Source organism: Hydra vulgaris, chromosome 12, assembly GCF_038396675.1.
Source record: "Hydra vulgaris chromosome 12, alternate assembly HydraT2T_AEP".
NCBI classification, from domain to species: domain Eukaryota; kingdom Metazoa; phylum Cnidaria; class Hydrozoa; order Anthoathecata; family Hydridae; genus Hydra; species Hydra vulgaris.
In genome coordinates this window covers 17,636,095-17,663,653 of record NC_088931.1, presented here as the reverse complement: position 1 = coordinate 17,663,653, position 27,559 = coordinate 17,636,095, and the positions used below count along the sequence as shown (strand labels likewise).

The 27,559-nt window shown below is 26.4% G+C and overlaps 1 protein-coding gene across 2 annotated transcripts in view; it reads left to right on the top strand.

Annotated features, from left to right (window-relative positions):
• The window catches only part of LOC100202679 (WD repeat-containing protein 17), an 84,520-nt gene that overhangs the window by 12,046 nt on the left and 44,915 nt on the right, over positions 1 to 27,559 (top strand). Inside the window, exons 3-7 of one of the 2 annotated variants that reach the window (XM_065812397.1) lie at positions 2,839 to 3,116; positions 3,203 to 3,316; positions 15,788 to 15,842; positions 16,153 to 16,327; positions 17,267 to 17,353. In XM_065812397.1, coding sequence (XP_065668469.1) covers positions 2,839 to 3,116; positions 3,203 to 3,316; positions 15,788 to 15,842; positions 16,153 to 16,327; positions 17,267 to 17,353 — 709 coding nt within the window. The remainder of the gene's footprint in view (positions 1 to 2,838; positions 3,117 to 3,202; positions 3,317 to 15,787; positions 15,843 to 16,152; positions 16,328 to 17,266; positions 17,354 to 27,559) is intronic. The other variant, XM_065812398.1, reaches the window with a different exon arrangement.

Here is a 27,559-nt window from a genome sequence, read left to right as displayed (position 1 = left end):
TTAATATTTTGTTGAGCTACGAATTGGCTCAATTATAGCTTTAATTCTGTGCAACATGCTATCAATACAAGACTGTAGTGTCTTTTAAATTTGAGGATGATGATTCCATACATGAATGATCTTTTTAAAAAGTTACTAATAATATAACTAATAAAATGGTGATTAAAAAATTGAGTGAGGATATTATACCCTATTTTAATAGCTCTTACAAACTATTATGCATTTAATATATTTTTTTAACAAAGTCATCCTTGTTCAACAGTCAAAGTATTATTTTTATTTAAAGGAAGTTAATGTTTACTCTTTAAGTGTATACCTTTTGGTGAAGAATTCCATATATTGTGCTTCATTAAAAAGTTATGCTGCTGGCAAAATTTTTTTACAAGTTCTCTTGAGTATTTCCATGATGACTTTTTTTTTAGCCTTGCTAGGTTTAAATTTCTAAGAATATTCATTCCTTTGAAAAACTTAAACATTTGAATTAAATCTGCTTTAACCCATTTATTTTGAGGGTTGTTAAATGTGGTATTTTTTAATCTCATGCTGTAATTAAGATGTCTGAGAGATGACTAGAGGTGTGTGGCCTAGTCCTGAAATTGTTCGAGTACTTATCTTTTTTTTTTTTTACATCTTTTTTAAAATATTAATATAACAAGATTTAATATAACAAGATTTAATGATAAATTGGGTTTAGTAAGGCAAAACTTGCCTACTAAACCAAATAGGTTACATGGGCAAAAAAAATAATAGAACACAATATCATTGTTAATATATTTAATGATGGTCTTGTAGGACTAAGGGAGGATTAGGACAATGATGTAAAAAATCATTTATTTATATACATTGTTTATCACAAGTAAAACATCATAAAAAAATGTGTATTTACTAACTATTGAAAAAAATTAATACTAATGCAAATAAATGTTAATATTTTGTTGAGCTACGAATTGGCTCAATTATAGCTTTAATTCTGTGCAACATGCTATCAATACAAGACTGTAGTGTCTTTTAAATTTGAGGATGATGATTCCATACATGAATGATCTTTTTAAAAAGTTACTAATAATATAACTAATAAAATGGTGATTAAAAAATTGACCTTACCGATATAGCAAGTTCAGAATGAGGTGTTACTAAAGCTACGTACAGTGTTTTGAGCATAATTGCATCCATATAGCTAAATGTATGTTTATGAGTTGTATTTAGCTTTTAATTGACTATTTAGCCACTTGCCTTTTTATCAGCTCCCACATGTTTTCAATAAGGCTCATATCTGGGCTATTACCTAGCTAACTTAGCAGAGGGATATTTAGCTCTATATATTTAAACAGCTATTTTTAAATATAAAATTTATTGCATATAAACTTATGCAAAACAAGTAGTTGTTGAAAAAACTACATTGCTTCTAATAACTTGGACTGTTGTATATATGCACTATTGGCCATTAATAACAATCTAGCATGTTTTTTTTATATCATTTGACTTTAATTGATATTAAATCAATGATTGTTTGACTCTTCTTAAATATAAAATATGTATATTGATGAGCATTATATTTTCTTTCTAATAAATGTAGATATTCATAATAATGTTATTTGATGTACTAATTATATAGCCTATTTTGACATATGTCTTTTAATAATGTTGCATTGTTTAATTGTTGAACTGTTGAACATAAAGTTTGGCATTGACCGCATTGACCGCAATTCCCAGTGTCAATGCGGAACATAAAGTTCCGCATTGACACTGGGAATTGCTTGATCGCATACAAACATTTGCGATCAAGCAATTCCCGGTGGATAATGTCTTCTCAGTTCCATCATACACACAACATTGTCTTCTATGGATGAAGATCTTGCTTGGTTTGTGGGGTTGCTTGTTGTTTTGGGCTTAACCATCCTTTGCGCTGTTTCATGTTGACATTGAGACACTATATCATTTTTTGTCACCAGTGACAATGCGATTAAGAAATGACCAGCAAGCAAACTGACAGCAATGTCGGATCGTTGATTTTTATTGTTTTCTCTCAATACATGTGACACCCAAACTTCAAGTTTTTGAACCTTCCCCATTAAGTGGAAATGTTCTGCTACTGTTGATTTATTGGATCTTATTCACTCTACCAATTCTCCTGATGTTTGATGCGCGTCTTCATGCAGAAGTTAATTCAAACAGTCTTCATTGAACTCAATTGTTTGCCCTGAACCAGATGCATCCTTGAGGTCGAAATGTCTATTTTTGATCTTGGCAAACCAATATTAAAGAGTTCTTGTAGAATTATACTAAAAAATTCTCTTTCAAACAATACAAAGCATTATACTAAAACATTTCATTACGATTGCAAATTTTTTAATTTAAAACAACCGCAAGAATTTATCGGACAACCCAATATATCTATATCTAAACATATATATAAATATATATATATATATATATATATATATATATATATATATATATATATATATATATATATATATATATATATATATATATATATATTGGACATAATTGAATTTATTGGACAACCCAATATATATATATATATATATATATATTTTTTTTTACAACTATAAATGCCTGCTAAGATAAGCACATGCTATAGTAGATATATATATATATATATATATATATATATATATATATGTATATATATATATATGTATATATATATATATATATATATATATATATATATATATATATATATATATATATATATATATATATATATATATATGTATATATATATGTGTGTATATATATATATATATATATATATATATATATATATATATTTATATATATATATATATAAATTTTTGTTATTTTTGTTAGATTCTGGCTCCGGAGTTTTGCGAATATGGACAGTATCAAAAGATACACAAATTAAAAGCATCAAGATAAAGGAAAATGGATTTAATTCAATGTGTGTTATAAATACTTGTTTTCAGCAAAAAAAAAAATTATCTAATGATAAAATATCAATTTCAAACTCTAGAAGTTCAGAGGAAAATTTTCAAATTCCTCCTGCTCAAGTTGTTTCTGTATTTGTTGACGGAGGAGTTGGTGTGTATAATATAAAGAGAAACTGTTGGGACTTTTTTAGAGATCTAGTATAAAGTTATTTTTCACTTTTTAATTTTATTTTGTTTCTTGTTTTTTTTTTATTGTTATATCTTTCAAAAAATTTTTTTAATAGGGGCACGTTGAAACAATATTTGATTGCCAATTTCATCCAGAAGATCCTGATGTTATAGCTACATCATCATTTGATGGTTCTATCAAAATTTGGAATATTAATCAAATGAAAGCTGTAAGAACTGTATTCAAATTGTTGTCTATATATATATATATATATATATATATATATATATATATATATATATATATATATATATATATATATATATATATATATATATATATATATATATATATATCTATGTATATGTATATATATATACAGTATTGGCCATTAATAACAATCCACCATGATTTTTTTGATATTATGCGACTTTGATTGATAATAAATCAATGGTTGTTTGACTCATTTCAAATATAAAAAGTGTAAATTGATGAGTATCATATTTTCTTTTAAATAAATATAGATATTCAGAAAAGTATCAATTGATGCGCTTATCATCTGGTTTTTTTTAACACTTACCTCATAATCTAAAATAATTATAATGGCCAAAATTAACTATCCATTCTATTATTTCAAAATTCCTTCAAAATTGCGTGTCTTTGAGTAAAACTTTGAAGTTATTTCCAAATTAATAATTATTGTTAGAAAGTTTTTTTTTTTAATTGTTATAAATATTTAAAAAGTTTGTGTAAATGAAATATAAAGTTTAGCATCTAATTAGCAACTACAACATTTCAGTAATAAAAAAATCAAAATGACTGGAAAAACTATTGATAATATGACAAAATGTAAAATCATAGCTATGAATGAACAAAACATTTCAATGAGAAAAATTGCAAAACATTTAAACACAACACATCCAAATGTTAGCAGAATAATCAACTGATATCATGAATACAATACAATTGAAGATATTCCGCGTCCTGGAAGACCCAGCATTTCAAATGAAAGAAATGAATGTTCACTTACTCGCATAGTGAAAAAATAGAAAGTTATCATCTACTGATCTCAATCGAAAATGGCAGGAAGCTTCTGGTGTTGTTGCTAGTGCTTGAACAATTAGAAGAGTACTACAAAAACAAAATTACATGTGGTGAGCTGTTTGCGAAAAACCCTGTCTATCAAAAAAGCATCAGAAAGCAAGGAAAAACTGGTGCTTAGCTCATAAAATTTGGTCTAAGAGCATGTGGTACAATGTTCTTTTCAGCGATGAAATGAACATTGAGGTTGATTCAAAAAAAACCGAGTAATGCTGAGAAGAATGCCACATGAAAGAATGCGCCCAGATTGTTCTATGTATAGAAAAAAACAAGGTAGCGGTAGTATAGGCATCTGGGCCTGCATGAACTATGAAGGTGTCGGTTGCTTCAAACTATTTGATGGCAGGCTTGATTCTCAAAGATATTTAGACATATTGGATAATTATTTGATGCCTTCTATTGACATTTTCCGAAAAGACCCGTGAATTATCTTCCAACAAGATAACGCTCCATGCCATACTGCTAAGATTTGCAAGCAATGGTTTGAAGAAAACAACATTAAAGTCATGTCTTGGCCTGCCAATAGTCCAGATCTCAATTGCATAGAGAATTTGTGGTCTTGGTTAGACCACAATCTTGGTAAAATTGAAATTAAAGATCTGGACCAGCTGAAAGAAGAAGTAACAAAATTACTAAATAATGTTCTAAAAGATATTACTAAGAATTTAGTGAGTTCCATGCCAAAACAAATCAATGAATGCTTAAAAGCTAAAGGATTGTCAAAAAAATATTAATTTTGTTTTTTTTTCATTTTTTGTGTATTATAATTTTTTTTTGTTCTTATAGTTAGTTAATTTTGTTGATGTGGTTTGTTTATTTTGGCCACATTTTTTTTTTGATACATATGAACACTTGTTTTTATTTCAATATTTCAGTTTTTAATTTATTATTACTTTATAATAAATTTATATAGTAATTATTTGATTTATTTGAATAAAAAAAAATTGAGGAAAAAATCTCTTTTAATTTTTAAAATATGTAATTTCAAACTTATATCCATACTACAATAACATAATGGATTGTTATTAATGGCCAATATTGTATATATATATATATATATATATATATATATATATATATATATATATATATATATATATATATATATATATATATATATATATATATATATATATATATATATATATATATATATATATATATATGTATATATATATATATATATATATATAACTCTTCCTGATGATCCAGCAATGGTGAAACTCCGAGTAGAAGATAAAAGTTAGATAAGTGTTTTTTACTAATTAATTAATTATTGCTCTGTTCTTTAAGAACATTGAGCACTCTATTTGTAAAATACACTAACATAATTTACATATATATATATATATATATATATATATATATATATATATATATATGTATATATATATATATATATATATATATATATATATATATATATATATATATATATATATATATATATATATATATATATAAAATTGATATTTACTATAATACATTTATTATATACTATTTATTAAATACTCTCTCACACACACACACACACACACACACACACATATATATAGTATATATGTTACTGTTACACGAAGTACCAGAAATTAGTTAAATGCTAATGTTTATAATATAATTTAATATTGCAACTATGAGTTTCATGTGTTACCACAATCATCAGGTAAGTAGTAAAAGTTTAATTTTGCTCCCTTTTGCCATAAAACTATATAATTGTTTTGCCAGCATATAAATAATTAGAAAAACATATATGTTTATATCCATATATATATATATATATATATAAATATATATATATATATATATATATATATATATATATATATATATATATATAAAACAATGTATATGGTTTTTTGGCAAACATATTTATACAAACTAGTAGGGGTAAGTTATCCAAGTTGAAACATTCGAAGAATAAATATATTTTAACCGATGATTCAACTATGAAACATGATTTGAATAATGCAAACAATCCTACTATACTTTTAACTATAATTTGACTAATTTGATTGCACTTTTATTGGAATTAAATTTGATTTTGTCAAGGCTCCATTTTGTTATAATCAAGGCAACAAGTTTCTTAAATTAGAATATTTTGATTCTTTAATCGAAACAGTTCGCTTCTTCTAAAAAATTACTCAATAATATTAACAGAAATCAATTTAACTGCTTTTCATCTTTACAGCGACAATGTAAATAGAGATGGTTCTTTTACTTATTTTTTTTTTACTTACACTAGTAAGTTTGTTTTTATGAAAAAGTAAATTGCATTAATAATTTTAAACATTCAAATTGAATTTACATTTCTATATAATTAATTTTTTTTGAAATAATTTTTACTTTATAAAGTTTTTTTTTTACTTTTAAAAGTAAGTTATGTAAAAGTAAATTACATCAAAAAGTAATTTTTAATTGTAAAAGTAAATAAAAAGTGCTTTACAAAAAATAAAAGTTTTTTACTTTTACATTTATAAGTTAGTTACTTTTTAAAATTACATTGCATAATATAATAGTTCTTGTAATTTACATTTACATAAAAAATAACTAATTATATAAAAATTAAATTACCGTTATTGTAAAATAACAATTAATTGCCCAGCAACAGTTCAGGTTGTAAACAGTTTTTTTTTTAAATTTTTCTAAAAACCAATTTTAGTTATATATACAAAAAATTTAAGCATTTAAGAGGGTTATATTGATTTTGTTGCTACTGTAATAGGAAATGAAGGTGGTTTCAACAAAAGTTGCATCACTTCTAGATCAAATGGTTTTTTTTTTGCTTAAACTTATTTTTCTATAACTACTAGTAAGAATCTGAGAAACAAAAAAGCCTTCTTAAAACATCTATGTTAATTTTTTTTCGTGAACATTTGTGTGAAAAATGCTTCCTTAAATTTCTTAAAATCCTTGTTGCGCAATTCTTGAGCTTCTTCAAAAAGCATTCCAATAGGTAATTAAAATTGTCGTACAACTTCATGTCCATGTAATAATATACAGTTTAAACTTTGTGGCATGTACTACCATGATTACAATTCTACATATCTGTTTGCAAAATTTATGCAATACATTGATTTGAATACGTTGATTTGAAATCCTGAGGAAAATGTTTGTAACGCAATATAAACCATTTTTATTAAGCATAAATCAAATCCAGTAATGCTACATGTACCTGAACTACCAGACTTAGGAACATCAATAACAAGTCCAAGTTGTTCTTGGATTTGTATTGTTATTCTTGTATTGTTTTCTTTTTTAACTTAACAGAAATCTTGTCCTCTACTGATCTAGCTTGATGTTTCCTAATACCCAGTTTGTATGATATGTGTAGGACACATTCCATGCAGCGTATCCAAGTATATAATGTTGAAAGACCATACTTTAAACCATTGCTAAGTAGTAAATGTGTCTTAGTAAGAAGGTCAGTCTTATTCATTTGAGTAGGCATGGCACCACACACTGAACAACATTGACTTGAACTTGTTAAATCAGACAAAGCAGTGGCAACCTTTCCATTCACCATCGTCAATTTAATTATATGATTAATCGTGATATTATTCATTAAACTAGTAGGCTGCAAATTTTGTTGACACTCATTAATGTACCTATTAATATAAACATTTGGTTAGTTAAATGAAGTATGGCTACAATTGAAATTATAAATATCTAGAGTGACGTACCTTTCTTCTTCCTTTATAACTTCGACTGTTTCTTTTTTAAAACTAAACCGTGCAGGCTGACAGTACATAGTGGATGATGGTTTTGGATTAAGCCAAACACCATTCTTTTGTGACGCATCAAATCCAATCAATTCTAAAGGAACAATACAAGTAAGAAATAAACTCCCTTCTTGTTGAAGATTCCTTGGGTTATTATCATTCGATGATTGCTTTTAAATTGATTGACCTGTTGATCTATCAAAACCAATTTTATGGCGAAATATAAAAATTAACTAACTAGTCGAGCAGCAGTATGGTCTAGCAAACTTTGTAGATCAACAGAAGCTGAGTAATCAGTTACACTTATACTGTCTCTATTATTTGGCAAACATTGCTCTTTTGCATCTCGAACAGCATTGCAAGGAGGATACAGTTTACAGCCTGCTTCAATTGCGCCCAAACAAATTTGCTGATATGAGTCCTTAAATCGATGTCCAATGAATCCATCGAAGTCCACAAGTATTAGAGCTAGAGCTTTTTTTTTTTTTTTTTGTATTATGAATAAATTTCAATATATTTCATTTAACTAAATTAAAACATGAAATTTAAAACATCTAAAAATATAGATTACATATACACCTTTACAAAATATTATAAATAGGTATTTTAAGATGCATAAATTATAAAACAAGTTTGTAACAGTAACATAGTCTCGCTGAGCCCCAATTAATACATAACCATTTAGAATAAAATACATATGTTTTTTTTTTGTTTTTTTTTTAACATCTTCACTTCCAACAAGGCTGCAAGCAGCCACTAATTAAAGTTGGAAGTTACTGAAAGAGCAAAGATGAAGATTGTAGATCAAGATAACGATTGACTGACAACTTAAAGGATTGCAAATTATTTGAATCAGGAAAACAAGATGAAGGAAGCGAATTCCAAAGAGCCGATGTTCGAGGAAAAAAACTAGACGAATAAGCATTTTTGGAGCACTTAGGAACAGCCACAGAATAAAGATGAGACTTAATTGAATAACGAGTAACACGAGTATAAATTTTATTAGATGGCACAAGAAACGCTAGCTCTTTAGAGCAGTGCCCATTATAGTATTTGTAGAAAAGAGAAAGAGAAGCAACATTACGATGATGTGATAATGGTTGGAGGTTGGCTGCAAGAGCAGGTCCAACTATGTTTACAATGCATTTTTGCACCTTGTCTAAAAGAGAAAGGGCGTCGTTAGAAGATCCGCCCCAGATATGGCAACAGTATTCCATATAAGGCCGGATTTAAGATTTATAGAGATAGAGAATAGAATCCGAAGTAACGTCTGTTCACAAAAAATCCGGACTGATTTCAAATGTACACAAATTGTTCTAAATTTCGAATTTTCGATTCGAAATTTTTAAATTTAATCGGTCAACAACAACAGTTTCATTTTGTGGCAAAATTGAGTTTAAATAATTAATTCAAATAAACATGGAGCATCTAAAAGAGAACGATGTTAGAAATGTGATTGGAAATTTTTATAAACAAAACATAAACAGTGGAAAGAAATTTACAGTGGATCATTTTAAGAAAATGGGAATCGCTAAATCTACAATTTATGACATAATTAAAAGGTCTGAAAATAATTTGCCAATGAATAGAAAAATTGGTTGCGGCAGAAAACCTTTTAAAATTACACCAGAAAAGAGAGAGTCCATGATTGCAAGAACAGAAGAGAGAATCGGGATTTCGCAAAGAAAATTGGCACTAAAATATAAGATAAGCGTTTCATACGTAAATAGATTATTAAGTATGCATGGACTAAAGTATACCAAAAGAAAAAATGCACCAAAAACAACAGAAAAGCAAGAAATTAAACAAAAGAAAAACTTATTAAAACTTTCAACAACTTTTTTCAAGCCATCAAATGAGTTTGAAATCATCATGGACGATAAATCTTATTTCTGTGTAAATGGTGCAAATTGTTCACAAAACTCTGGCTACTATACAAAGGATAGTTCTCAAACTGATCCTAACATTAAATTCAACTTCAAAAAAAAGTTTGACGAGAAAGTTCTTGTTTGGATTGCAATCAGTCGTTTTGGTCATTCATCGCCTTATTTTGCTGTAAAAAACTGTGCACTGGATGCAAAAACTTATTCTAAAGAATGTATTACAAAAAGACTTCTTCCATTTATAAATTCCAAGCATCAAAACATGAAAATTTTATTTTGGCCTGACGGAGCGAGATGTCATTATGCGAAACACACATTAGAAACTTACAACACTTTAGGTATTAACTTTGTTGACGCTAAAGATAACCCCCCAAATGTATCGCAGTTAAGGCCAATTGAAAATTTTTGGGCACATTTAAAAGCAAAAGTTTATGGAAATGGATTTACTGCGAAAAATCTTGACCACCTTAAGAATAGAATTTGATTAAAGTTGAAAGAGTTTGATCCAGACTACTTTTTCAACCTAATGGATTCAGTCAAAACTAAAGTTCGAAAAGCCGCTGATTTAGGACCACTTTCAGTTATAAAATAGTTAACAATGTCCAGTCACTCATTTTAGTTAAAATTTTTGTCAAAAATCGATTAATTTTGTATTCAATTAAGAACAATTTTTCATTCCGGATTTTTTGTGAACAGACGTTAAGAAAGTGAAGAGCTCGATAAAGAGATGCAACCTTAGCAGATACTAATTTTGCAACTGATTTGATATTTGGTTTCCAAGAAAGATTGGAAGTATGAGTTAATCCTAGAAGATGAAGAGTAGATGACTCATCGAGTACATCACCATTCATAAATATAGGAAGATTTAAATTATTGCGATAACGATTGACTGAAAAAAATTGAGTTTTATCTGTATTGAAGTTCACCAGCTACTGTGAGCCCCATGCTGTAGCAGAAGTGAGATCCTTTTCAAGCTCAAATGCCCCCTCCAAGCAATAAGAGATTGTTGGCTTTTTATCGCGACAAGAATAAATGGTAGTATCATCAGCAAACAATGCCACCTTAGATGTGAGAATATCTGGAAGATCGTTAATGTAAATTAAAAAGAGTATAGGGCCAAGGATAGAGCCTTGAGGAACCCCTGAAGTTACAGAATAAGAAGAAGAGTGCTGACCATCGAGGACAACTTTTATGCTATGATTGGAAAGGAAGGATTCAGTAATCTTAAAGATGTTGCAAGATACACCATAAGAAGAAAGCTTATGGAGAAGACCAGCATGCCAAACTTTATATGTATTTTATTCTAAATATGATATCGGCAGACTATAAATCAAACTCATATGGATAATATATACCTTGGACAACATATTTCAAGTCTCAAATTACTGGACCACCTTGGACTGCAAAAGTATTCAACTATATTAGTGAAATTTTTACTTTAAATATGCAGTCATTAGAAATCGCTTTATTTGACATTTTTTGACAACTTAAGTGCAATATAGTGTTGCAGTAGCTTATTTGAAAGATAATACTTTATTTTAATTACCTATGCAAAACTATTTAATGCTTATAGAAACACAAAAAGATTTATTAAATTAAAAAAAAAATTAAATTTTTTTTTGAAAAAAAAAAAAACTTCTTTGTTAATAGTTTAAAATACAAACTGAATGATAATTATACCAAAATAGATACATTTTATTAAAGATGGATGTTTAAACTACAAAATGGTATATAAGAATGTCATTTTTGAGAATTTTTTTTTTTTACTTTTGTCCACCACCTGGCCCACTGTGCACTGTGGGGTAACACAACCACAGTTTTAAAGACTTATTGTCCCACTCTACATACCTCTTATAGCCCAATTTCAACCTGACATTTTTGTCTTACAAAAAAATTAAAATAATAATACTCTTGTTGTTTAATGTTTTTCATATGTCATTATTTTTGTCCTTTCAGATTTAAAAAACACTATCTATTAACTATAAGCAAATATTTGAGGAGCGATTTTTCCAATATTTTAACCAGACCTCTATGAGCTACTTAGGTAAATGCATTTTTAAGCTCAAAGTGTTTACCTTAAAGTAAACACTTTGAGCTTAAAAATGTAGGGTGAAAAGGTCATTTTAAAAATTGGGGTACCATGGCCATATACAAATTTGGTTGATAAAATTGTAAAATTTTTAAATCAGTTGCAATATGCCATGCACATACAAACCAAAGAAAGGTTATACAAACAGTAACAACTCATAGAGCGAGTGGACGTAGCTATGAAGGTCATTGCTGCTGGTATTTCAGTTAAAAGCGCCTCTGAGACCTACAAAATTTCTAGATCAACCCTTAGAAATTATCTATGTGGTAAGACCAAAAATATGCGGACACCTTGTTGAACTGCTATTCCTGCTGAGTAAGAGATTGTCATTACTCAAAATTGAGCAATGACAAAGCACTTCATTAACAGGATGAAAAGCTTTGGAATCTGGCTGCGTTAAAACACCTCATCAAATGTAACCTTTACAAACCCAAGTAAAATTTTTTGGATTGGGCAAGGTTGGGCTAAGATATTTGTGAAAAGGCACCACAACCTAATTTTATAGAGAACTAGTCAGAACCTTTTAAAGAGCCATGCAGATGTAAGTAAAGAACAGCTTATTTTTTTTTTTTTTCAACAATCAGCACAACCTGATCAAGGACATTGCCCTTCTTACGTTATGAACTATGATAAGATTAAATTCAACAAAAACCCTGGCTCCAAAAAAATGATATATAGAAAGGCCACAGGGCATCCAGATACCATTATAAAAAAATGCCTTTTTCAGTTGTAATTTGTTAGGAATTATGTATTTGTATTTTGAACTTTATATTTGTATTTGTATTTTGAACTTTAAAAAATCTAGTTTTAGGGTTTGAAATATACTTCCTTTAGTTTCATAAACATTTATTACAATGTTTTGTTGTTTAAATTAGGTTTTTTTTGTTAAGTGGCTTAATTACACTACCATTTGATTTTTCAAAAATAATTTTCATTGATAAACTTTAGTTAAAGTTTTAAATGTGCTGATTTTTACATAAATGTGCATTTTGTATGATTTTTGAAGAAAGTTCACAAATTCATAGCTCTTATTATTTTTTGTATTTTTTTTTTAATCTAGTTTTGTGATTTGTGACTTTTTCTTAATTTCTTAAACATGTATTGCAATGTTTTGTTGTTTAAATTAAGTTTTTTTTGTTAAATGGCCAAAATTACCCCACTTTTGGATTTTTCAAATATGATTTTAATTAATAAGTTGTGTTTAAAGTTTTAAAGCTACATTCTACTAGATCCACATAATCCTACTAGATGCGCATTATATGTGAAAATCAGCTACAGACTGATTTTCACATATAATGTGCATCTAGTAGGATTAATTCTTGAATAAAATCTACAAGTTAGCTCTTGTATTTAGCAAAAATAAGCTCTTGTATTTAGCAAATTATTGAGAAAAAAACAACAAAAAAAAACAGTCAAAATGCAGCCATATTACCCTATCTGATGGTATATTCTACAATAACTTTGAGAGGATCTTGTACAACAGTAATGCAAAAAATTAATACTTTAAGTAACTAACATTTAGTTTGCAGTAACATTTGGTCTGCCTGGTTTTAGGTATTTCTTCCCTGTAAAATTTGAAAATATCAATAATAGGTTTCTGACCATGATTAAAACTCTCTCTAGGCCCGGTCCATGATAGTTTTGACTATAAAAACCATTCTTTGAGTCAAACGATCTCGAAAATATTCAATCCCTGGCCAACACTAACATATTGTTAGTTCTTTTTTACAAGTTTTTTTGCATAAAATGTTTTTATTGTTTAAAAACTAAGAAGGAAGAGTTATAACCACACATCTTAAAGATTTAGGAGCCCCAAACTTTTTAAGAGGACCCTTTATTTTAGTAAGATTTTTTTGCCACTTTGATATGAAAAATGCTCACCTGCTCAAGAATATCTGCAGAGCCTAAAAGTCTTGGTTTAAACAATTATGGTATTTTATATGGCCATGAAAAATTTAAAAATTTTAATGTAAATATCTTTATCTGTGTATTGTATCAGTGGCCTAGCTACCGCAAGGCCAGTATAAACAAACCTCACAGTCCCTCAAGCAACTGGGCCAAGGTTCGTGAGATTTAGGAGCCCCAAGATATAGTTATAGAGCTTGTTTTATTTTTTTTAGAAAAGTTATTGTTTCAGAGAAACAGAAATTAGGTACCTTGACCACGTATGCCTACTGGCCAAAAAGTATTTTGCTACACCACTGTGTAATATACATATAACATAGCAACTATTGTAATATACATACATATGTAATATTTAAATGTAATATACGTAAAGCGTTGCAACAATGTATACGTAGATTAAAAAATAAATCTCCTGGTGATTGAAGCCTGAAAACAAAAATACCCAAAAATATTTACCATCCCTACCCCTAATGTGAGGGCAACAAATTAGAATTGTAATATATACAAATTGTTTTGTAATGGTTTGTTTTATACATGTCGTTTAAATTGTTGTTAGTAATTATTTCAACCAAAATCAATGCTTTTTTATAATTATATTAAAATTACATTTCAAAATTTACATAAGTAGACATCATTATATTATTGATTACCCATAAAACTTTTATATGAGTTTTATATTGTATTTAACAATACATTAAAAGGTTTTTAGAAAGTATAATATTATTAGTTTAAGAGGCTGTTGGTTAAGTAATTCTAGTTGGTTAAGTAATTTTAGTTGGTTTGTTGATGAATGGAATCGCATCATTTTCCAATTGTAAAATATTTTTACACTACGTTTAGCGTGGTATGATACCATGCAAACCACTCATATTTTAAATCAATTTAAAATTAAGTTGTGTATTTTGTTTAATTTATATTTTAATGGATAATATTTTTTATAACATATTATATATTATAGCTGAAATTAATTTAAGTTTAACAAAAAAAAATTATTTTACTTCTTTTTAAAGAAATTTTTTTCCAAAAAAATAATCTAAGCATATTCTTAAACTCAAGAAAATAAACAATTTGAACGAAAAAATGAAAACATCAACTTAAAAACTGTTTAGATAAAAAATTTAATTATACTTTTTTTTTAATTGTACTTTTTTTTTTTTTAATTTTTAATAGTACGCAGGATCAAGAAGTAATAAAATAGAATAAAATGTGATATGCTTTTTTCTGAATTTTTCAGATAATGTATAAAATATAAATTAAAATATAAAATTATTTAAAAAAAATTTGTCTGCCACTGCCCAGGTTGCTTTGAGGTCAACTAACATGGTGCTATTGTATAATTCAATATTAAACACAAATATACAAAGATAAAAATGTTATTTATTTTATATTATCACAGAAAAATTCTTAAATTATTATTTATACCTCAGTAAGGACATTGTATTATTTTTATATATTTAAAATATGTGATTGGAATCTAGTTGTTTAAATATTGTGATTTGCATTTTTGTTAATTTTTCTCTTTTTAATTTTTGAAAATTTAAGTAAAAAAATTAACAAAAATATACTGAAAATTTTTTTTATTTTTTTACTGTTTATATCAACTGAAAAATAAGTAGAACATGCGAAGAGTGCTGCTATGTTGACTTACGAATAGGTAGATTATGTGAGGATTATAGCTAACAAAGAGATCTGAAATATAATCTGTTCTGAAATCTTTTTTTTTTTCTATTTAAGTTTTTCTATTTAAGTCTTAAACATACAATTAGTTTACCTTGAAATAATTATTTCTAGGTAAACTAATTGTATGTTTTGTGAGAACTCAGCTTATAAAAAAATAATTCATACAAAAGCATTATTTAAAATAAAAATAATAATAATGTAATAAATATATATACTTTTTATTTATGAATTTATACTGATACAATGTATGAAAATTTACTTCTAAACAAATTAAAATTGTATTTTTTTTTAAATGATGTTATATTTATTTATAATAATTTCAGATTCATGTACTCCCTGGAAATTATGGAATCATATACAATCTATCTTGGGGAACAGGTGCTTTTGTTGATTTTAACATTTAAATTAAAAAAAAAAAGTTTTATCATTTTTTAAGTGTTTTCGTATTTTTAAAACATGATATAAAATCACAACAACTTATTTTGTAATGTTTACAGTTTTGCAGATGTTTATTTAAGTGTTATAAAATTGTTATTTCAATAAATGTTTTTAGTAAGTTCAAGAGTGCATCAAGGACTATATATATATATATAAGAATATTCATATAGTCTTTGATTAAAATTTTTTCATTAAAACACCTCCCCCCTCCTCCTTTTCCCCAAGGTTTACATAATTTTTTTGCATCCAGGTGATCTCAACTTTATATGTGCAGCAACTGCAAAGCATGGACTTATATTGTGGGATATTAAGAGAAACATAGTTGCAAAAGTATTTGATGAACATAAAGATGGAACTGTGTTTTCATGTTCTTGGAATAAACAGGATTCAAGATTTATTGCCAGTTGTGGGGCTGATAAAAACTGGTTATTTTTATTTTCAAAATTTCTATTTATTCTTTTTTTAACATTTAGTTACCTCTTTAGTGACAAAAGAAATGACAATTTACCTTTAGTGGTTATCTTTAATTACTAGTGATCAACCCAAACCTGTTTTGGTATCGGTTTTGGTCAAAATTTCAATTTGAACCGATACCGAAATTTTGGTTTCAGTACTTTTTATAAATTCGGTAAAAACCAAAATTTCGGTTAAAAAACATACCAAAAACCAATAATTATCTAATTTAGAAAAACAGTTATTTTTTAGAATTTTCATAAAATATTTTGAGAATTTTCACAAAAATATTGAGAATTTTCCCAAAATACCTTGAAAAATCTTGTTTTGCAGAGAAAATCTGCCAGTTGTTAAATTTCGCTATTAACTTGCTGACTTATGTATTAAATCTCAATCTGGGATACATGTGTAATTAATTTTAACATAATACGAGTATAAAAAAGCAAAAAATATATAAATGCATTTTAAAATAAATTTTTCTAGTAAAATAAATTTTGACTAGCCAAAATTTCGGTATCAGTTTCGGTAAAATATTTGCTGAAATTTCCATTTCGGTTTCAGCACCAAATTTGATTACCCGAAATTTTGATTTCTTTCGGTTTCTGCTTTTTTTCTGTTTTGGTTGATCACTATTAGTTACCTTTAGTGTTATTATCTAACTTTAGTGACTTTTATTTAGTTAGTCCATAATATAAGAAACACTCCTAGGAATAAGAAACACCTCTAGACATTAAAAGCACTTCTAGACATAAAAAACACCTCTAGAAATATTTCTAATAGCACATTTTTACTAGGTTATTTTTAGCCATCAATTATCTTAAGAAAATATATAAAATTTTTGTTGAATTGTTGTAAAAAAATGTTTAAAAAGTTGTTGGCCAAAAATTAAGCATTAAAAAAAATCATTTTAGTATAGTTCGTATGGTTGATGGGTCATCAGTTAAGATATATGAGCATCCTCAACAAGTGTTTGGATGCGATTGGTGTCCTAAAAACAGGTATTTCTTTACACTACTCAGTTTTTTAAATTTAAATTCAGGTAGTGAATGGCTGGAGTAAACAGGTGTAAAAACAGCAAAATGTTTATTGCGCAGCATATTTTATATCCCATAAGTATTGACAAACAAGAGCATCATGAAAAAACTAAATGATTTTAATGAGTAATTATTTTCAGGCAAAGATTTTTATGTATTGTCATTCAAACTTCATAAGTTGTTTTTATAACGTTAATATGAATACGCAAAAGGGAACTATATGAATACACAAACTATATGAATACATATGTAGCATGGCTTCATGTTAGATATGAAGTGGAGCACGGCAATGATAATTCAATCAGGAATGCTTTTGATCCCAATAACAATGTTGGGTATTAGTAACAGTATAGAAAACAGCCAAGCTGAACTAATTAGAAAAGTGACTTTCCGGATTAATATCAAAATAGAGAATAAAATCAAAATTGTAAAAAAAGAAATATCGAAAATCATTAAGCAGTATAAAATTGATATTAGAAGAAAGCATCGAAACATCGAAATAATTAAAAATTGAATATTATCAAAAATCAAAAAAATTATTATAGTTCAATTCTTTTAAATTGGTAGACTGCCTGCCCAAACCAAACCCTCAGTCGATATAGCAGCACTCCTTGCATGTTCTACGTACATGTTAGCTGATGTAGCAACACTCATTGCATGTTCTACCTATTTGTCAGTTGATGTAGCAACACTCCTTGCATGTTCTACCTCTTTGCTAGTTTTTTGATACTATTCCTAAATCCAAATTTCGATATTATTCCATACTAGCAGAAAGCAACCCGTAATACGGGTTATGGTCGGTCTGTTACACAATTAATTTATAGTGGCTGTTTTCCACAATTTAAAGTTGCAAAACCTTAACTAATACCCTTAACTAATAACCTTAACTAAAATTAACTTGTAAAATTAACATAAAAAGTATGAGGAGGTAAAATAATTTACAAGTTATTTAACATTATTTGAGTAATTTACAACTGACATAGGTCATATCAGTGTAAGGCAGAATCATTTTCCTCGACATTCCTAAGTTCAACACAATGCGTTTTTAGTTTCTGACACAAAATAATAACACTTCATCATGCTTTACATAGATAAAAAAATAAAATAAAATTCTTGTAATATTTTTTATAACATGAATTTAAATTAATTATTAAGATTAATATGAAGTTAACTTATATTAAACAGGAGTTATTAATTTTTTGGTATCACCTTCATTAAGTTTTCTTTAAAAAAGAAAAGTGTCTTAAAAACGTTAAATGCACACAACTAAATAAATTTGTTAAAAATAACTAAGTTTATTATAAATAACTAAGCAATTGAGTACAAATACGTTTCAACAAAAAAAAGTTAATTTACAATCAAGCATGTGTATAACAAATTTAAAAAAATATGTAAACTTTGATCTTTTATATTGCATTAATGCATCATATGACAAACCTAAAATAAAAGTTGTAACAGATAAGTAGACATAAAAGAATAAAAAAACAAAACAAAAAAAACAACTGGAATACAATTTACCTGCTTTTCGGTAGCCTGTTGTCATACTTAAACTGCTGCCATGATGCAGCTTGACGGTGTTGTTTTATGACATTATTTCACGTTGGCTTTTAGTAAACTTTAGTTTAATTTAAAAGACATCACAATATATTAAAAATATTTAAATTAAAAAGCAAAATAAAAAATGCTTTAATGAGCCAAACTATAAACATTAAAGATAAAAAATCAAATTGAGATATAAATAAATTGCATTTATATAGCTAAATAAATTGTCTTGGCTTATATTAAATTTTAAAAGCAGTAAGTTCAATAAATTAAACTACCAATTAATTATTTTTAACAATAGAATGTAGCATCATTATATTATGATAATTGGATAATGAATCAATTTAACTATATTTAAGTTTAATTGGTGAAAAAACAAATAAAAGTTTAATTAAAAAAGACCAAAACAAATTAAATATACATTATAATATATTATTAAAAAAAGAATTACAAATTAAAAAAAAAATTACAAAATTACAAAAAAAAAAAAAAAAAAAAATCACCAAAAAAAAAGCAGCAATAAAAAGGTTATAAATATCTTCACTGATAGAAGACATTTACAACCTTTTGGTTGCTGTTTTTTCTTCGGTGTCTCCCAACACCTCGGTATGGATGAGCCCTCCATTTGAAGGAGGGCTTATCCATACTGACATTACTACACCACTTATTGAACGACCTATCCGAGAGAGGCCCTGGGTGTTGGGAGCAATAATTTCTGTAGTGCTCAAATGTAATGAATCTAAAATCACAAAAGCTCTCAAATGTCAACAACTCTAAAATTACAAATAGAAGAATATAATAAAAATTATAAATATTTGCATTTTATTTAATCAAAATATAAAGCATAACCTCACCATTTTCACAGGTAACAGAAGACTATGCTAAAAATATTTAAAAAAAGAAATGAGAGTAAATCAAAAAGGGTTAAACATATGATAAATTTTATTTTAATAAAAATATGAGTATCAGTTAAAAAATGTCATATTTATTAAATAATTCTTTCACCTATTGCACATAATTCTCCATACAAAATGTATAAAATATAAAACACAGCTCTACCAGTTATGCTTCTACCAGCCACTAAAGACAAAAAATAAACTTCAGAATAATCGATAAAATAATATTTACATATAAGTATGTAATTATAGTTTTTTTACCTATTCCCCTCATTTCCTCCATAAAGTTATCTAAAGTAAGAAAAAAAGATAACTAAAGCTAAAACTAACTAAAAATAAACTAAAAATAAATATAAATTAAACTAAAACTATAAACTAAATAAACTTTAAATCTTAATATCTGTACCTCAGAAGACAAAGGCCGGTTGTCCAGTTTTTTGTGAAAATGAGTTATGTATGAGACCTTTTTAGTTTTTTCAGTATCTACAGAGGTATAAAGACTGTTGTCCAATGACAATGTGAAACAGGTCTAATGTCCCCATAATGTTCAAAGGAAAAATGTCTGTTGTCCATAAATGACTTTTCACTTTTTTTATTTAACTTTTTATTTTTTTTTGTCAAAATTATATTTCATGTGCTTTAAGACAAATTAAATAAAACACGAATAAAATTACATAATTTAAAAATTACATAAATTTAACCATCAAGAATAAGCCAATAAAGACTAATTATTTTACTATTTCCTCTCCTGAACAATTTTTAAAATGTGACAACCAACCTTTGACTTCTGAGGTACAGATATAAATGCTTCATTTATTTAACTATACAAATCATATAATTTATACTTTGTTTTTGTTCCAACTCTCCTAGAAGAAAAAATAAAATATAGATAAAGTACTTGAAGTTACAACTGTACAATACAACTGCAACTTCATTATGTGAAGGGAGATTATAGCCATGTTTATCTTGCCCTTCAAGTAAAGACATTTTTACAACTGACATTGAGCAACCTTCTATAGCTGCTCTATGAATTTCTTCATCTTCCACTTCAGCCATGTTTTTAAATGCAAGAGCAAATGGGTTCTCTTCACAAATAATAGTTTGAAATCGAAAGATTAAATCATTCAGGCAAAGATCATAGATCTATAGTTGACAATATGTAAGTGGAAGATCTTGGTTTGGCCAAAGATTACTTATATGATGAAAAACTTGACCACATATTCTAAAACTTGGTGGCCCATGATTCATGGGTTGAACTACATTAGCTTTAAATGAAGCAAAAGAAAGACAGGCATTATAATTTCTAATATATTTACAAAAATTCAGATTGGCATTTCCATCTGCATAATTTCCTTTAAATAAATCTTGTGGAAAATGGTGAAGGTTGCGACAAAACTACCTTTCCATTATGGCCACATAAAAAATGTGTTTCATCAGGAAATTTCTTAGCACCACAATGCTGACAAATATAATTCATTTCTCCTAAATAATTATAATCTGGAATAGTATTACTTATTCCTATACAATGCATTCTTTCGTATCTAGCAGATATTATATCAGATATTATAGCAGATAAAATACTAGATATAGCATATCTAGTATTTTGCTGACTATCAATTTCATCTCGCCTAAGTCTATCTCTTTTATTTCTGCGACAATTATTTTCAACTTGCCTAACCACACTCTCCTAATTTGGGTTCGAATTATTTGCTGCTTACCGAGCAACATATCTAGCATTTTGTTGAAGCATTTTGTTGGTTATTAATTTCATTTCGCCTCTCTTTCATTTCTGCGACGATTAACTTGCCTATTAGTATTTCGATTTTCTAAACTAATATCTGCTTCTAGCCTAATATCATCCATTTAAACTTCACTTTTAATTGGAAGTAGTAACAAAAAATCTTTTCTATATAATTTTTTTCTACTCTAAATAGCACACACAAATAATGTTTATATATTAGAAACTGTCATTTAAAATAAATTATACAATAATCTTATGACTTTTAAAAAATATATATATATCAGCTAAGAGATGTTTTAAATAAAAAAATAACTTCTAAATTTTTTTTATTTAAAAAAATTAATCTAAATAAATAAATTAGCAAATAATAATAATAAAAATAATTAAAAACCTGCAATTCTAATAATAAACATACTGCTAATACAGAAAAATTAAAAAAAAAAAATTGTTGTTAACCTTATTTTGCAAACTTCAATATTATTTTTATAAAAAACATATATAGTAAACATTTTTAAAAAATTCACAAAATCTTACAATATTTTGTTCTTCTATACCACATAAATACATCATCTGATAAATCTAAAATAAAAAAATGCAACGAGTAAGTAAATAAATAAGAAAAACATATACAAAAAATGGAAATCAATTACCTTACAGAGAAAAACTGTTGTGATTTACCAGAGTAGTAGTTGTTAAAGATTGTTATTTCATGTTAGTTTTTAGAAAAAATTCATGCTGGTACATCATGATTCCAAAATTATTATAGCAAAATCATGTAATGAATAAGCGCTAAAGACAAAAAATTAAATTGAGGTATAACAAATAGTATATATGACAAAACAGTTTGTCCTGGCTTTTAGTTTATAAAATAATTTGTAACAAAATAATTTGGGTTTGAATTTTTACTTTTATAAAACAAATTGTATATATGGCAAAATAATTTTTCTTAGCTTTTAGTGAATGATTAAAAGCAGTTAAATCTAATAATGAAATTACCTATTTATCATTTTTAACAATAGACACTAACGTGAAGGTAAGCTAAATGTCAAGGTATGCTAAAACTCAAAAGATTACAAAAAAATAACATCACAACAACAACACACAAAATGTTATTAAAATACATTATTATGTATTTTCAGAATAATTAATAATAAAAGCTTGAATACACCTAGACCTAAAGCAGTAACAGTTTTAACACTAAACCCTCTGCTATAAGTACATCACTTGGTTGGCAAAGTTTCACAAATCTTACTCTACACGTTTAGCAAGTCACAGCATTTTGAAAGCATGGAAACAACATAATATAAACAGATGTACCAACTATAAACACAATATATATATTTAACCTTATATAAACATATTTAAGCACATTTATAAAACAATTATATAACACATATTAACACATACACAAACAATAAAAAAACACTTTACATTATTACAAAAACACATTGATAAAACAACTATAAAGCACATATTACCACATACACATACTTATCAAAAAAGCATATATGCAAACAATAAGCATGTGCAAATAAAAAATTTAAAAATGACATGAGAAAATTTAAGATTCAAAGTAAACAAAATATATATACAGTTGTGGACAAAATAATAGTAGTGGCTAGCAAAACAATGATTTGTGATTGTAATTTTATGTAAATTTAAATAAAAATTAATAAATTTAGGCATAACAGTAATACAAACACTGAATAATGAAATGGGAGTAAAAAATGTTGGTAACACTGTTCAAATTACTTTAGGGAAGTCCTGAATTTTATATACAAACATATCTAAATTTGTAGGTTAAAATAACATATCTGTTGTTTCCTATCAATTTATTTATATTAGCTTTTTGTTTATTTGGTTTTAGTAAGACTAATTAAATGTAAGATTAATTTTAATGTTAATTTAATGAAATATATAAAATAATCGTATAAATTTATTTTATAAATAGAAATTATGGGTCGTGCAAAGCATTGTAGTGCAGAAAAGAGACAACTAATTATTAAATTAAAATAAGAAGGGAAAACATACAAATTTATTCAAGAGACATTAAGTTGTTCTCCTATGATGATTAGAAATGCTCTAAAATGGAAAAATGTAGGCGAAACAAGGGGCATGTGGTAGCAAGATTTCTTTTTGCAAAAATGCATGCAGATTGACCTGTTTCAAAATGGCATAATATGTTGTGGTCTGATGAAAGCAAAATTGTTTTATTTGGGTCAAGTGGACGCAGGATGTATGTAAGGAGGCCACCTAACTCTGCATACAAATCGCAATACACCATAAAAACTGTAAAACATAGCGGAGCAAAAATAAATATTTGAGGTTGTTTTTCTTATTATGGCGTAGGGCCAATCTATAAGATTGATGGTATAATGGACCAAGACATATACCTTCAAATATTACAAAATACCATGTTGCCCTATGCAGAAGAAGATATGCCCCTAAGATGGGTTTATATGCAGGACAACGATCCAAAGCATACCAGTCACAGGGTAAAAAGTTGGTTCATCGAGAATAGGGTTGCAGTTATGGATTGGACAGTCACCGGATCTCAATCCAATTGAAAACCTTTGAATGGATGTAAAAGAGGCAGTTTATAGTCAAAAACCAAAAAATCAGCAGGAGTTATGGCAAGTTGTTCAGAATGCCTGGAACAACATTCCTTTAGAACGTTGTCAAAATTTGATTCTCAATGCTGAATAGATGCAAAGCTGTGATAAAAAACCGGGGACATGCAATTAAATATTGATTTTTTACTATTGTTTAATTAAATTTATATCATTTTTTTGTTAATAAAATAAATTATTTGCAATATAACATTAAATAAATTATTACTACTGTTATTATGTCCAACCTGTTTTTTATACTTATATAATTATTATAAATAAAAGCAAAAATTTAAAATTTTCTACTAATTAGTTTATCATCTCACACCTATTTAATTAATAATCCAGTATTACAATTTCATTTTCAGTAACTGTTTAAAGATAATATTAATTCGTTAATTTTAATCACACTACTATTATTTTGTCTATAACTGTATATACAAACAATACTCTTTACCTTCAATTTTTTTTTTTTTCATAAGAGCTGTAATCCTCATAACAAAATTTAACCTTTACATACAATAACATGTGAATGACATGTCAGCGTTGGCACAAAATTTTAATTTATTTTTCTAAATTTTCTAAAAAAGGACAAAAATAATTAATAGCATCACAGAAATTTCAAAGTAGTAATAACTAATTTTATGGAAATAGCATTAGTATAACTTTTTTGTTGCATAAAAAATAATTAGGCCTCATCCATACCCCTATTTTCCTTCTAAAAAATAAAATATAAGCTCAGTAAAAACAAAACTGCTAAAGAAAAAATAAAGCTAAAAGAAAAACTAAAACAAACAAAATGTAAATGATTTAAAAAATTAAAAGGACTGATTCTTTCTACTTTATATCTAATAAAAATGTTATATATAAGTTTTTCTTTATTTTCTATTTTACTTACTTCAATTATAATATGATCTTAACGATAATTAGTTATCCTAATATGATTCTTTATGTAATATTTCTAAACTAATAAATAATAATTAAATTCTAAAAGCTAAAAAGTTTTAACTTGCTTAAGAGATCTTTCTCCAATGACCGCGTGCATTTTGAGAATGCGCTCTTTCAAATTCAGAAAAACCTAGTAACTAATTAAAACTACTTTAAAAACGAAACCGAAACAACGTTAACTCTAGCAATTATATTAAGATAGGCATTTTCAACATTATTCCTTCTAAATGAATTTCAATTTTTTTTTTTGGAATTAGTTCATTAAAATTAATTTTCAATATAAATCCCAAAAAAACGTTTCAATCAAAAAGTTTCAATATTTATCCGTCTTTCTAGCAATTTTTTCTATACTACTGTGCTTTCCCACAATGTTACATATTGAGATGTAACATAATACGTTATGTTAATTACTTTACCAGCTCTTTTTTTTTGTGACAAATTAAGATTTAAGTTTGCAAGTCCCATTTACTAAAAAATATATACGATTGCACTTTCTTTATGACAAATAAGTTAAACATATTTTATAAACATTATTGATGCAGTGTTATGACATGTTTACAAGGAATTTAAATGATTTTTTTAATCAAAATTTATTGTAAATTATAAGGAAGTTTCTGTTTACACTTTTTTGATATCACACAATCTATTAAATATATAATGCTGATATAACTAGTATAAAATATTATTTTTCTAAACTTATTTTTTTCACAAAATAAAACTTATAAATATAAACAGTCATTGCAAGAGCTTCATATTGCTTCAAGTGTAAATACTTGTAACAATTATATGAAAAACTTTTTTTATAGATATAACTGTTATTAATTTTTTAATACAATATATCGAGAGTTAAGATCCCTCCTTATCAAATATATTTATACTTGATATCATAACCAAGTATTTTATTCTTGATAATGAGGCTATCTGAACTCCCTCGAAATATTATTTTGAAAAATTAATAATAGAGTTATATCCATAGAAAATTTTTTTTCTTTAATTAATAAAAAATAAACTCTAAAAGATGCCATTTAAAGTTTTATAATAGTTTATGTTGTTTTATTTTTTTGATAAAATCAATCATTATAACAAAACAAACAAACAAGAAAAATATCAAAATTGGCGCTAATATAAAATAAAATTTAACATGTACTATTTTTTAGCTAATAATTACTTGTTTTGCTTTTTATTATTTTTAAAAAGTTTGGTAATTATTTTTGTTATTGCTTGTTATGAGTAATTGTCTAAATAAATATTCTTGCGCTTGCAAGATGATAAAGAAAAGCTTCTTTATTATATTTCTTTTATGATTTCTTTTTTTACATCTCAAATAATATAATTATTTGAGGTGCAAAAAATTAATAGAAATAAAATTTTCATTATTTTTTTTTAACTTGTTATATTTGTAAATAGTAAATATTAAATGTAATTGTCATTCAAATATTTTTACGTATTGTCATTCAAACTTCATAAATGGTTTTTATAACATTATTTCTCTTATCTTACTGATGGTATCTTTAGGCTTATATTAAATGGGTTAACGCATACGTAAATGGCGCACCATTTTATGCTTTAAAACAAGGCCTGCACTTGCACTTTTCACAGTTTGTATAACTATGTATACACAACCAATACAAAACATTTTTATAAAACAGCATTTTCTCTTCTGACTTTTTTATATATAAAAAGTATAATAACACTAGACTCTTCCATCTTTAATGTTGCACAAAATAAAATATAAAAATTTTCATACCTATTTTATTAATTTTGCTACCATTGTTTGAACACCAAAGATGAAGCACCAAACAAACACCAAAGATGAAATTTAAGTAAAATTTAAGTTAATATTTTTTTTTTATTCATTTTATTTTGACCAGGAAAAGAAAGTAACAAATTACATTTACTCATGTTACAGTAATTGAGTAGTTTTTTTCTGTATTTCTACTTTTTAGGTATTATTTTAAATGTATTCTTTTACGTAAGTATTTTTTTTAAAGTATTCTACTTTGCTACATTTTAAATCATGCATATTACTGAGTAAAATCATACATGTTACTGTGTAAAATCATACATATTACTGAGTCAAATCATACATGTTACTGAGTAAAATCATTCATGTTACTGAGTAAAATAGTTTATTATGTATTAGAATTATTTAATTTCACAAAATATGATTCAAATTTTTTATTTGATAAAAAATAGTGCCTGATTTATAACTTTGTTTCCTAATAGTTAAAAACATTAATGTTTTAAGTAAAGTTATAAAGACTTTTACTAGATCAAAATCATGAAAAAGAAATGGCTTGAAATGAACAATCCAGATTCTTACCAAAAATGGAATTTTTGGTAAGAATCTGGATTGTTCATTTCGAATTTGGAATTATGGAATTGTATCGAAAATTTCAAGAAAGGAAATGAATAGAAAACTTAGCTTAAGAAT